Source organism: Centruroides vittatus, unplaced genomic scaffold, assembly GCF_030686945.1.
Source record: "Centruroides vittatus isolate TY-2023 unplaced genomic scaffold, ASM3068694v2 contig_1213, whole genome shotgun sequence".
NCBI classification, from domain to species: domain Eukaryota; kingdom Metazoa; phylum Arthropoda; class Arachnida; order Scorpiones; family Buthidae; genus Centruroides; species Centruroides vittatus.
In genome coordinates, this window is record NW_027120776.1 from 1855022 (window position 1) to 1867934 (window position 12913).

Consider the following 12913-nt stretch of genomic DNA (forward strand, 5'->3'; position numbering starts at 1 on the left):
AGGAGCATTGATACTGTGAAATTTTGGTGGCTAAAGGTCGAGGGGTGGGAAAATACAGCAAGGGGTCATATATCGTATTTCGAGGGGAGTTGGACTTAATAATGGTTTTACTCGTTATTAGCATTTACAGTTATTATAAAACTCATCTCTGCCCTCGAAACTAAGCTTCTTACCACTTTATAATAATTAATAATATAAAAACTTTTAAAAAATAAAATCTCGTAACACACAATCTTAACTTTTTTGCCGGGAAAGTTACGCAGCTCGTTGCTCGTTGTAATTATTTATTTCCCTCAGAAACGGTTTTTAATTGAATTAATTCATATTAAATACTTTTCAAAGTTTATTAAAGCGTAATTTAATATATTTATTAGTGTTTAAGAGGTATTAATATAAGAATGCGTGCTGCAATGAATATTTTTTTAATGATAAACGCGGAGAGAAAATTCCTTAAATGATAAAAGATTGCCAAATTAAAACCATCCGGTAGCACCGATATTAGGGAATGGCCCGAGTTTGAAACTTCAAACCTACAAGCACCCCTGTACCACTGTGAATGAAGAGTGAACTCTTAGATATCGTGTAGGCTATACTGTCTGTACATGTATATAAATACTTACTTGATTTATTTATTTATAAAGGTAAGGAGTCCCCAAGGCACCCAAAAAACTGTATTAAATTTTCTAAATAATAAAATTAAACGGAGGCTTCTTAATACTCAAGAAATGCAATCATTTTGAGGCCTTCGTGAATGCCAAGATGTGTTACAGATATTAGATTTTAAAATGCAATTATTCTTACGTTGGAGACTGTCGAATACATTAACGGTCAAAAGGGCAAAGAAGTTAACCTTTGACCTCTCCCTTCTAGATCCACCAGGGAAATCGACACTAAAGTCGGACGCAGAAGTCTTCGAAATATCTCAAAATAAGTAAATGAATGTAAAAAAATGTTTAAATTAAATTTATTTTTTGAAGGATTTTACATATTTTTGTAATTTCTTATCTTGCAAAAATTTCATGTCAGAATCTTTTAACATTGTTTAAGTTTACTTGTTTACATTTTTCGAAAAGTGTCATTTTGGTTTATGTTTAAACATGTTTTCCTATTCTCTCCCTTATCTACTTTGTCTTCTTTTGAATTTTATTTCCTTTCCCCCCCCTCTCCCCGAGTTCTTTTGTAAATCCCAAACGAATATTTATTTGTCAAGAAACGTTTTTCATTTATCTCCTAACAAAATCCGACAGATAGAAGGAAGAATCGCTTCAATCTATCGATCGAGAATTCTAAATAAGGAATCCGTGACATCATATCTTAGTTGTTTACCCGCACCTACGTAAACTGTTGCGTCATTTGACGTCCTTCGACTAATTTTTTCCCCTCTTCCTCTTCCTCCCTTTGATATCTTAAAATTAATCAATGCATCTCTTGGATATATCTCGCACGTGTTTCTTAGATAACCCTCCCCCCTTTTTTTTTATTAGTTTGCTTCCGACTATCTTTGTCAACGATGATTTATCATACGTAATAAAATTCCATTCATCATCTTTGATCGATGGATTTATATATAAAATAAATTATTTTATTTTTATCTTATTATAACAATAATAATAATATTAAATAAATTATTCTAAAGACAAAATTACTGGTTAAATGAAAAGGTCAAGTGGTAAAATGATGAATTATTGCCTTTTTTCTTCAATAGCTTCTTTTTATTGCTTCGGAATTTACCTTCTTACTATTTTCAAGGAATTTTGGGAAATTTTAAAAGAATGCCTTCCTTATTTTCTATTGCTTCGATATATACAGTGTTAATTACTATTTTCAGGGAAGTTTTACAATAATTTTATAATAATGATTGAATTATTTATGCAGTTTTTCTATGTTAAAGTTAAAGAGATGCGAAATTGTCAGCAGGTGTTGTGAAATGCACAACACCTGCTGACAAAAACAACCGGGATCCCGGGATCCCGGTTGTTTTTTTAACCCGGGAAATATCCCGGGAAATCCCGCAAATTTCTTAGAAATTCATTTTTTTCTTATTTTGTGTTAAGGTTGGAAAATTTTGCAAATAGAAAGTATAATTAACTCATAAAATGTCAGAATACATTTGTATTTATTAATTTTAGACCTACTTATTAGTTTTTTTTTTTTTTTTAAATTTTTACTCGTTATGGCACGTCACAAATGGTCAATAATCAATACGTAGCTTATTTGTGGCAGGACTCTCGAAATTCTTTACCTGTAATATCTGTAATAATTGTGCTTATGTTGTCTTAATTTTTAACCATGCCCAGTAGCTTCAATAACTGCGTAACGCCAAGTTGTGCAAATTGGGCTAGGATACGAACAAAGTCTGCAAATATGAAGTTTTTCTTCATAACCTGATTATTGAAGACAAACGAACTGCCGAATTATTGGGCTATGATGTTTCAATTAAAGCAGTGAGGTAGACAAATCAAGAATACTAGAGAACACAATCTCGAAAACGAACTAGAAATCTTTCTTTTTGTTTCAACACGAATTTTTGCCCCATTGTCTTCAATACCCCTACCCGTTTGAGGCCTCTTGAGTCTTTTCAAGGGCCTCTAAAAATCATTGTATATAGAAGAGTTATGGATGAAGTATATTGTATAGCATCTTGCGACACAAAGGCTTCACCTCTGTTAGATTTATCGGTCTAATTCGTTTATTTACTTGGTTAAAGAGGCAAAAATTGCTATATTTACAAAGCGAGGAAAATGTGTAATACACTGTCACAACAGGAAATAAAATGTCATTATCTGTTGGGTTTAGTAGAAGGGTACAGAGCGTAACCGTTAAGTGGGAAGCATTATTGCACTTTATTATCGGCTAGTGTCGTAATTCACTAGGTCAAGTGAGCGGAGGAGAAGACTCCTTACTAATTTCACGTCATACTTAAAATGCATTTAAACTTTCTTCTCCCCGTATAACGTTAAATATACGCTGACAGTCGCATGTGTCTAATGTAATTTACTTAATAAATATTATATGAGTACGAAGTTCCCTTTATGAATATGGAGTTTATCTCTTGCAAATTCTAATGTAACTCTCGTTTTCATTAAACGTATATATTTGTAATTTGATAGCTAAAATATGCAGATTCGACCATCGTCGATAATTCATCCGAAGGGCAATTAATGAAAACGGTTCTAATCAAATTTTTCCGTTAAGAATACACAGAATGGCTTCTCCCGCCAATCGATCACTCAATAAGGTTCAAGGACGTAGTAGTGACCTACTTTAACGTTTTCTATTGATTTTTTACTTTTATTAAACCAAATATTTTAGCTCCTGACAGCCATAACTTATCAAAAATTTATGCAATATTCGAGCTGGTTCGGTGAATTTTCAACATTTATTCGATTGTGAGATCTTTCCCGTGGTACAATTCGTCTTTAAATCGAGGCCTTTCCCGACAGATAAGGCTGGAGGTTTTGCGGGGCCTGAGAAAAAATTATATTAATGGGGCCCCGAAATATTTGCAAAAACCATAATTTTTTCCCCTTTTCTTTAATCGAACTTTCTTAGAAATTCAAAAGTCTGAAAGTGGTGAGAGATGTTTATTTGAAATCCCATTAGTTCAATATGGTTTCTTTTTCCTGATTCAAACATTGAAAATGACCAGTTTCTAATTAATTCTATAATAATAAAGCCATACCTCGATATAGCACCACCATTTGTTTGCCTCTGAAAATGATACTAAATCGAGTGCGGCTCTGAAACCGAAAAGTCTCGTGGCGTGATTTGGCGATAACAATGTCTTTTGCAATGCAAGATCCTAAATTTGGTAATTCAGAGTAACAAAGGTTGCGAAGTAATAGTTATGGGGAAGATCTGTTCAATAGCATTGCTTGGCGCTATAGAGAAGGACGTTACATCGAGGTTTTAACTAAATACATCATGAGAGCAATTGCATCGATGTTGCATTTTGTTACAAGCTCGATACCGATGGAAGAGAGCTTCGAAACGTTCATTTTGTGATCGAATGGATCGATAATTGATATCTGCTACTGATTAAAACGTCGAAAATTATCATTTTCTAGTATAAAACGTACAAAAGTATGATGAAAGTAAAGTTTAAATTCGTGTCACGAATGCTGTATCTAGTTACAGACTTGATACCGATGAAGAAATCTTTGACATGGTTTATTATGTGATCAGATGGCTCGATATAAATCTTTTTTAACTTTCCCAGCTGTTATATAACAGAGGGAAAGTATGGAGAGCGGTCGAAAATTGACTCCCAAAATATTTTTACATATTTTGACTCCGGTAACCTTGAGACGTTGATGGCTTTTTCTGTTTGTGTGTGTGGGGATGCGATTATGTTCATCGAATTTAAGGCTTAATAACTCCTGTACTTTTAGTCGAAATTTTCTGAAATTTTGCAGGGCGATTTGCGTATTAGGGTGAAATATTTCTAGAAAATTTCAGGAAAATCGGATCATTGATTCGGGAAATATGCTCCCACTCTCTTAATCTCTGAACCAACCTGAAGACTTATAAAGACTAATAATTGGTAGCAATTATTAAGGATGAAAATAAATAAAGAATGCCGGGAAAGTCTAGCAACGCGTAGCCAGCTTATTTTAAAAATAACTTAATTAAATATAATTGAAATTGGTTTGGGGCCCCAATCTAATCTCTTATAAGAAAAATTCCCCAAAAATTCTCCCAAAGAAAAATGTCTATACCGTACATTGGCCCCTAATTCAAATTTGCCCGGGCGCCCATGATGCTGCCTTTATCCAGAGTTAATGGGGCTTTCGAGGGGGTGGAGGATTGGTGCGGTCAAGGTGGGAGAGGGTGGTCTTAGTAACTAAAATGTACATTATTGACCCGAGTATTTACAATAATCATACTGCAAAACACAAAATTGCTCGGGCTCATGTGAAGAGGGGTGTGGGATTTAGGGGGACCACCACAGTACCTTTTCTAGGGTATCGAAGAATATTCATGCCAAATTCGATGAGGGTAAGTTGAACGGTATAGAACCCTTTACCTAACAAACAAACATATTTCGACTTTTATATGTATGATATAGAGATGAGCACAATAAGAATTTTAATTATTTTTCTACTATAATTAATTATAATTAGATCAGAAATATAAATGAAAGTTCTGTTAAAACTCAATTAATTATTAATCAATTTTGATTTTTATTCGGCGTATAAATATCGATCGATAAAAAAAATGAAAATTCTGTAATTTTCTACGTTTAAGATAATTAAAATTTTACTTATTAAAATTCTAATTATAATGATAATTAGTCAAAATATCAAATAAATAAATAATGCGCTTACAACTAAGAATGATAAATGGTGTTTATTGATTAGAAATCAATTATATTTTATTAAAACTTTACAATACGGTCGAACCTCTGAACAACGGACACTGACGGAAACATAAAAAATGACCGTTGTTTGGAGGTTATTTTTGTTATAAAGAAATTATTTAAAAAATAGCCGCTGTTTAGTGATGGCCGTTGTTTGGAGGTGTCCGTTATCAGAGGTTCCGAACAACGGACACTGACAGGAACATTAAAAATGACCGTTGTTTGGAGGTTATTTTGGATGCATTTTTGTTTAAAAAGTTCTTAAAAATAGCCATTATTACAGGTTCAATTGTATTATATAAACTTTTATCTGTTTTTAGCGAGGTTTTGTGCTAGAAAGTTTTCTTGTAAACTGAAAGCAGAGATGAAATTTTCAGGGATTAGCGGACAATCTCTTCGCTATATTGAATTGTTTTTCCATTTGTTCAACTATCGAACCTTTAAACTTAAAATCGTGCTCTTTCGAAAACTAAAATTGCCAGGGTTTAAATTTTATATTCACTTCGCTTTGTTGTCCGTTTGTGTGTTTGTCCGCAAAGAGTCTTGAAAAGTTAAAGAAGGCAGATTACAATCGGAGAATGTTAGTACCTCATAACTTCAAATTTCGATTGTGTGCAGCTGGAGAATTCATTAAAATTGATAGCAATATATTGGAACGACCTAAATTTTCTACATTATATACTCATAAGTAAGAAACTTATTTAAATTATTAATTACAGGCAGCACTCACTCTTTCGTACATAATACAATAAAACCTGTCAAAGCCGGAATCGAAGAGGGAGTAAAAGTTTACCCAAGTTTTCCGTTTTAAGAAGAATATTTTTGTGGAGAAATGCCGAAATACGCGCTTTAACTTTATAGCTTTGGCGTGTCCGTTTTAGCGAGGTTACACCTCAGATTTTACTTATTACACTTATGAATTGCTTTCGGACTGATAAATGGATGTATGCACATGGGAATATTTCTCCATATTTAGATAATGAACTGTAAAAGTTGGGAGAATTCCTTTAGGATTTAGTTGATCGAAAGCATTAGAGTTGCATAACTTTCCCGGCAAAACGTTTAAAGTTATGTGTGGCGCCATCTGTTAGGAGATTTTATTTTAAAATCTTTTAATATTATTAATTATAATAAATTGACAAAAAGCTTAATTTTGAGGGTAGAGACGAGTTTTTAAAAAATGGTAAATGCTAATAACGAGTAAAATCATTAAGTCCGACCGTACTCGAGACACGACACACGACTCCCCCCTCTGTCTCCCCACTCAACGATCTTTAACTACCAAAATGTAATAGCATCAATGCCTCTTATACACCAAATTCCCTGCAAAATTTTAGAAATTTTCGACCAAAGACACAGGAGTTAAGCTTCAAAATGGGTGAACAAAATCTTGCCCCATACATACAATTACATATAGGGGGGGAAAACCCCTATATGTAAAGATTTTTGCATTTCTCCACGTTCCAAGGTCTCCCGAGTCCAAAAATGTAAAAAAAAAAAAAAAAAAAATTCAATTATAATCAAAATTTACTCCATCCCATCTATTAGATGCGGGCATTAAATTACTTTTGAATAAAATTAAACAATTTAATTCCAGTTTTACTCGATAAGAGACTTACTCTTAATTTAGAATTCTCAAGAAAATGTAAAATAATATTTTGTAATTTAGTATATTTATGCATTTTACGAATTATTCGTTACAAAATGAGTTTAGAAAATGATAACAATTTCAAAACTTTAAATGAAATTTACTCAATCGTATTTTACTCACTGTAATTATTTATATAAGAGGATGGCATTCCGATTCCGAATAATCCTTCTACCGGTATTATGCTACTTGCATTCGGATAATGGCAATTTCATGAATCAAATATGTCTGATCTTTGCATGTGGGGAAAGTATGGCGATCGAGAAAATTGGGGATTTTCCCTGTATGTATGGTTGTTAGTGTGTGTGTGTTGCGTGTCGGCCATCCGGCCGTCGGCGCGATTTTGTTCATCCACTTTAAAGCTTAATAACGCCTCTTCCTTTTGTCGAAAATTTCGGAAATTTGGCAGAAAAGATTGCGCATTAGCAGGCTCAATTCTATTAAATTTTCGTGATTAAAGGTCAAGGAGTGGGGAAATACAGGGGGTCACGAGTTGGACTTAATGAAGATTTTACCCGTTATTAGCATTCACAAATTTTTAAAGTAAAGCTCTTCGCAGCCATTTTATAATAATTAATAATATAAACAGTTTTTTAAAATAAAATATCGTAACAGATGGCCCCACACACGATTTTAACTTTTACCGGAAAAGTCACGCAACTCGCTGCTGGAATTTTTTAATGCGAAAGTAATTAACGCGATCTGCCAAGGGAGATTCCCCCGGTAGACTTGCAAACGTGAAGAAAATCCGGGAAACTCCCGTTTGGGGAGGCGCGAACCCACGACCACTGTTCAGCGGTGCCGTCCACTCGACCACTGCTGGGATGTGAGCTGTATTTTGAAGTAGATTATTATACAGGATCGGTGATGAAAGTCAGTAAAGTTATTTATTCGCTTTCGAACCGAGATGCGGCGTGTGATTTCGTGAAAATAAGTTTTCGTGTTGATAACACGTTTAGAAAGGGGTGAACATCACACACCGACTGACGCTTGCACGCAGTTCTAAACCGGTTGGGTTTTCAATCGAAAATATTTTTCCCAATTTTCAATACAAGAAATGAATATATATATATATATATATACACCTGCAGCCTGATAACCGGGACTACACTACAATTTAAGAAACTTCGACACAGAATATCTGAAATTAAGCTGAAAACATTTTATAATAATATGAAAGGTTTTTAAAATAAAAGATGGCGCCACACACAATTTTAAGCTTTTTGCCGGAATAGTTAAGCAGCTCGTTATTGGATTTTTATTTTTAATGTCATGTAAATTTAATAAAATGATCCTTTATTTATTTATTGAGCTTTTATTTAATTACCAAGGGGAAAAAAGGAATTAAAAGCACAACTCTATACTTACTTGTTAGTAGCTTGTTCATTACAAGTAATTATGCTGTTGTAGAAGTTATTTAATCGAGTAGATGCTGCAGTAATTGCTGTTTAGTTTTTGCTCATTTTTACTGCACGTTATCAGCATAAAACTCGAATGCCGACTTGCAAAGATTCCTTCGTATTCGGGTTGATTAAAGTAATTAACGAAACTATTATTTTTGTTATTATCCACAGACAAAAGAGCTATTTGCAATAATAAATCAGAAATAAGTGATTAAAATCTGATGTTACACAATTAAAAAAAAAACGTTATTCCTGACAATATTTTTATTGTTTTATCATTTACACATAACAATAATTAACAATAAATTGTTAATAAGTCGGCGATGATGACTAATAATAAGTTATCTCTATAAATGAAGTGGGGTCCGTCGTAAGATCCGTTACATTTGAGTATAAACCTTAGCAGCTTCGTCTTGAATTTTTAAAATGTCCTCTAATACCCCACATAAAAATTTCGGTTTGTTACTTAAGAAGCAGACCCTTAATTACCTGTAGACATTTCGAGCAATTTTTGATTTCTCTTTTGTATACAACAATGTACCGTCCTTTGGCACGCCCCTTCACCTTTTAACTACGTGTACAATAGTATATTGCGTGGTTTGGTTTATTTGTATATGGCAACGCGATGCCTCACCGGAGGACTTTCTATGGGAAACTGGTCCCTATTTAGGTGTTGCAAACGTAAAGATAAACCCGGAAAACTCCACGCGGTCAGCGAAGTGCGAACCCACGACCAACAATTTTAGTTGCTAATTGTTAAGTTATTAATTAAATACGATATAACAAAAACAATTTAATGCAATTCTTTAAAATGTTTCAAATATTTTTTTAAAAAATTTGAAAAAAACCAAAATTTAATTCACTTGGCTTCATACATTGGCATATTTCCCAACGGCATAGAATGAATTGAAAATTTCTGCTCATTACAAGATATAAATAGATCGAAATAAAATACATTATAAAATAAAAGTACACGCACTCTTTTATGTTTTATTTTTTAATGTGAATAAGACAATTAGTGAAAACATCAATTGTATTACAAAGACATAATATATATACATATATAAGCCAGCCCAAAATACAGATCTAGTAGAACAAAAATATTAATAACGAGTACCGAGACGAGGCCCCAACAAGGCGTTAATGCAGTCCTGAGCATATCACAATTAAGAAATGAAGCAATAAGACTTTACGTTATGGACCAATTTTTAACTTTTTATGATGAAATTTGCTGATTTTTGGAATATCCTAATATTTAATGAGGCATTAATTCTATTTTTGTTTTTCAATTGCAGGTGATAGTCCTTCCTCACTCTCATAACGATCCGGGCTGGTTAAGAACCTTCGACAGCTACTACGTCTCTTTAACTACTCATATTTTGAATAATATGGCGGATCAGCTGAACAGACACCACGATATGTCCTTCATTTGGGCAGAAATATCTTTCTTTGCAAAATGGTGGGACAGGTAAGTTTGCTCCACTAGTTAGGCTACATTAATAATTGAAATCAAGACTACGTTACGCAGTTCATCCCGGATATTTGCTTGATGGTTCTTATTATAAACGGTTCCAGACATGCTTCAGGTCCTCGGGATGTGAGCAATTTGATTAGAAGATTTGGAATTAATTGTGTAGATTTATTTTGGATTCCATCGTTATAAATTAATGAAGTAGGGGTGCGTTGCCAGAGTAGAGGGCATTCAACGTTACGTTACGTTGACACTGAACTGATATAACCATTAAATTTTCCCCTGTACACGGGTTATATCCCGATTTGACGTAACGATAAACTGAAATTTACCTATTCTTCATAATTACTACCGAATACACTACAGTAGAAAAATTATTTTAAGAATTAAATTAGATTTAAATTGATGCGTACGAAGATATTGAAATATCATATTCGATAGTTGCTTTTTTCCATCTTCAAGGACATTGAGTAGCGTACTTTATGTCCTCACAGACCAAACATTATCCAAATTCGAATTTAAAGCAGCCCTTTTATATTATTCTGGATGATTATCGTCATTTTTCAGCTCCCCAATTTACTTCCCTACCTACCGGTTGCCGAATGGATAAAACAACCGAACAATGGTGGGTTCGTGCCTGGCCACGTGGATTTCCCGGTTTTCTTCACGTTTGTAACACCTAAATAGGGCCAATTTCCCATAGAAAGTCTTTCTAGGAGGCAATCCACTTTTTGCAACATATAAACAGCTTCTCTTGTTACTATTATTTTAACAACACTTATTACTTTCCTGCAAGTTCGAGGTATTCTCTAGATTTTTTAAGGTAACAAATAAGAATTTCTGCTTAAAAAATGGATCTGGAGTAGTGACACTATCCACAATAAGGAAGTGGATGACCGTACAGTATAATTTTTTATTTCTTGAAGGACATTTCTATGTCGTCCGAATTAAATTTTTATTAAATTAAAAATCAATAAAACATGCTCAAATAATCCTGCAAATCGATGCTCCTGCAAATTTGTAACATTTGCAAACTATTGACTATATCGATCCAAAAACAATCGAATCGATCGATCGATCGATCGATAAAGAGTCAAATTTATTCGAAATTTCTAAATGAATTATTTATTCATCGTCTACATTTTCGATCGTTAACTGTTTATTGAAGAGTTCATTTTAATTTAATATATTACATTTTATATGTAATTTGCATATTATATAATGTTGTGTTACATAATTACGTTTGAAAATTTTTATATAAAATTTTAATTTTTAAACTAACCTTATCACAGGAGACCCAGGAGGGTCAAGTGGCCCTGCTGTATTTCTTGTGTATTACCTTTTACTTTTTGCCAAATTTCATGATTTAAGAAACACTAGGACACATTAGTACGAAGGTGCGTGATGCCATCTGTTACGAGATATTATATAAAAAAAATAACTTTTATATTATTAATTATTATAAAACGGCAAAAGAGGTGACCTTTAAACGTCGAGATACGCAAAAAATTCGGGTTGTTTTTTGTGTAAGATATTAGTGTGTGTGTGTATGTGGGGGGAACGATTTTGTTCACCCTCTTTGAAGCTTAATAACTCGTCGTTTTACGTCGAAAATTTCTGGAATTTTGCAGGGAGGTTTGTGTGTTAGGAGGATTGATGCTGTTGAATTTTGATGGTTAAAGGTCGAGGGGATGGGGAAATAAAAGGGGTCGTGTATCATATCTATTGTAGGATCGCACTTAATGACGATTTTACTCTTTATTAGCTTTTACAATTTTTTATAACACATCCATACACACAGGAAAAACTCGAATTTTTTTGTATTTCTCAACGTTTCTAGTTCCCTAGACGAAAAATGTAAAAATCTGTGGTGGTCATTTTTGACCGATTGCCATACTTTCCTTCTATTGTATATAAAATTATATATGAAAGACTTGGAAAGGTAATATATTTTCCACCTGTAACTTATAAATATATGTCTTATTAACAGTGTATAGTTACAAAATTATTTATAGGATACTGTATGGGGAAAATGAAACGGAAAATAGCATTAATTTTACAATTTATATTAATATATATGTGTGTTAATGAAAAAATGCAGTATAAATAACATAAGAATTTTGTAATGTACACTTTTATAGACATATATTTATAAGTCAGAGGTGGAAAACACATATTTTTATTTATATTAATAATCATAATAATAAAATTATATATTTATGCTAATTACTATTATGTTCTCAATGTAGAGAAGAACATACAAACCAATTTCGAATGTAGAAACTAATTTTTATATAATACCGGTTACAGTAACGTAATTTGGAATGTACAAAAACTGGGCTTATGGCTAAATATAATTTTCATGTTGGGAAAAATTGAAGTTACACATAAAAATTTTACTTTTATTATTATTTATGAGACGAAAATAATAGTTTTATTTCTATCGAAGGCTCTTATCGAACTCGGATCCTGGTGCAGTCGCACCACTTGCACAACAGTAGTTACGTCACTGATTGGTTATCTTTAATATTATCACTCTCTGAAACAAGCAGATGCTAGAAACTGCTTAATTATCAGCTATTGAAAGGTAAACGGTTACGAAGAAAGTTTCAAATATGGAAACCTCGAATAGTTTAATTAAAAAGAAATTATGTTTATTCCGATTTTTATAGTGGAATGTTCTGTAATGAACCTCGTTGTAACAAACTTTTCTTTCAGTTCTCGGTAATAGAATCCCTGTAATTTTCACTTCGCTGTAACAATCTCGTTACTACTTTCCCTCTTCTTCGCTATTGTCTTCCAACCGTACACAAGAGAAAAGGTAGAGCTCGGAAGTAACTAACGATTTGCAGGTGTACTAACCTCAACAAGAGCCACGAGTTGCCATAGACACAGGTGTTTTATGTCTCCTAATTTTGTCTTATATCTTAATCTTGACTAAGATGGCACCGAGGGACATTCAGAGGAGGGAAACATTGCTGGCTCTTTCTAGTCAGTTCCTTCCGGGATAAAAAGATATAAATTATTAAGTA

General features: G+C 33.1%; 2 protein-coding genes across 2 annotated transcripts in view; both read left to right on the plus strand.

The window, feature by feature from the left end:
• Nucleotides 1-12913, plus strand: part of LOC136986341 (meiotic recombination protein REC8 homolog) — a 220354-nt gene that overhangs the window by 193630 nt on the left and 13811 nt on the right. The gene's annotated exons all lie outside the window — the stretch shown is intronic.
• The window catches only part of LOC136986026 (alpha-mannosidase 2-like), a 35579-nt gene that overhangs the window by 18610 nt on the left and 4056 nt on the right, over nucleotides 1-12913 (plus strand). Inside the window, exon 3 of the mRNA XM_067283479.1 lies at nucleotides 9706-9878. Coding sequence (XP_067139580.1) covers nucleotides 9706-9878 — 173 coding nt within the window. The remainder of the gene's footprint in view (nucleotides 1-9705; nucleotides 9879-12913) is intronic.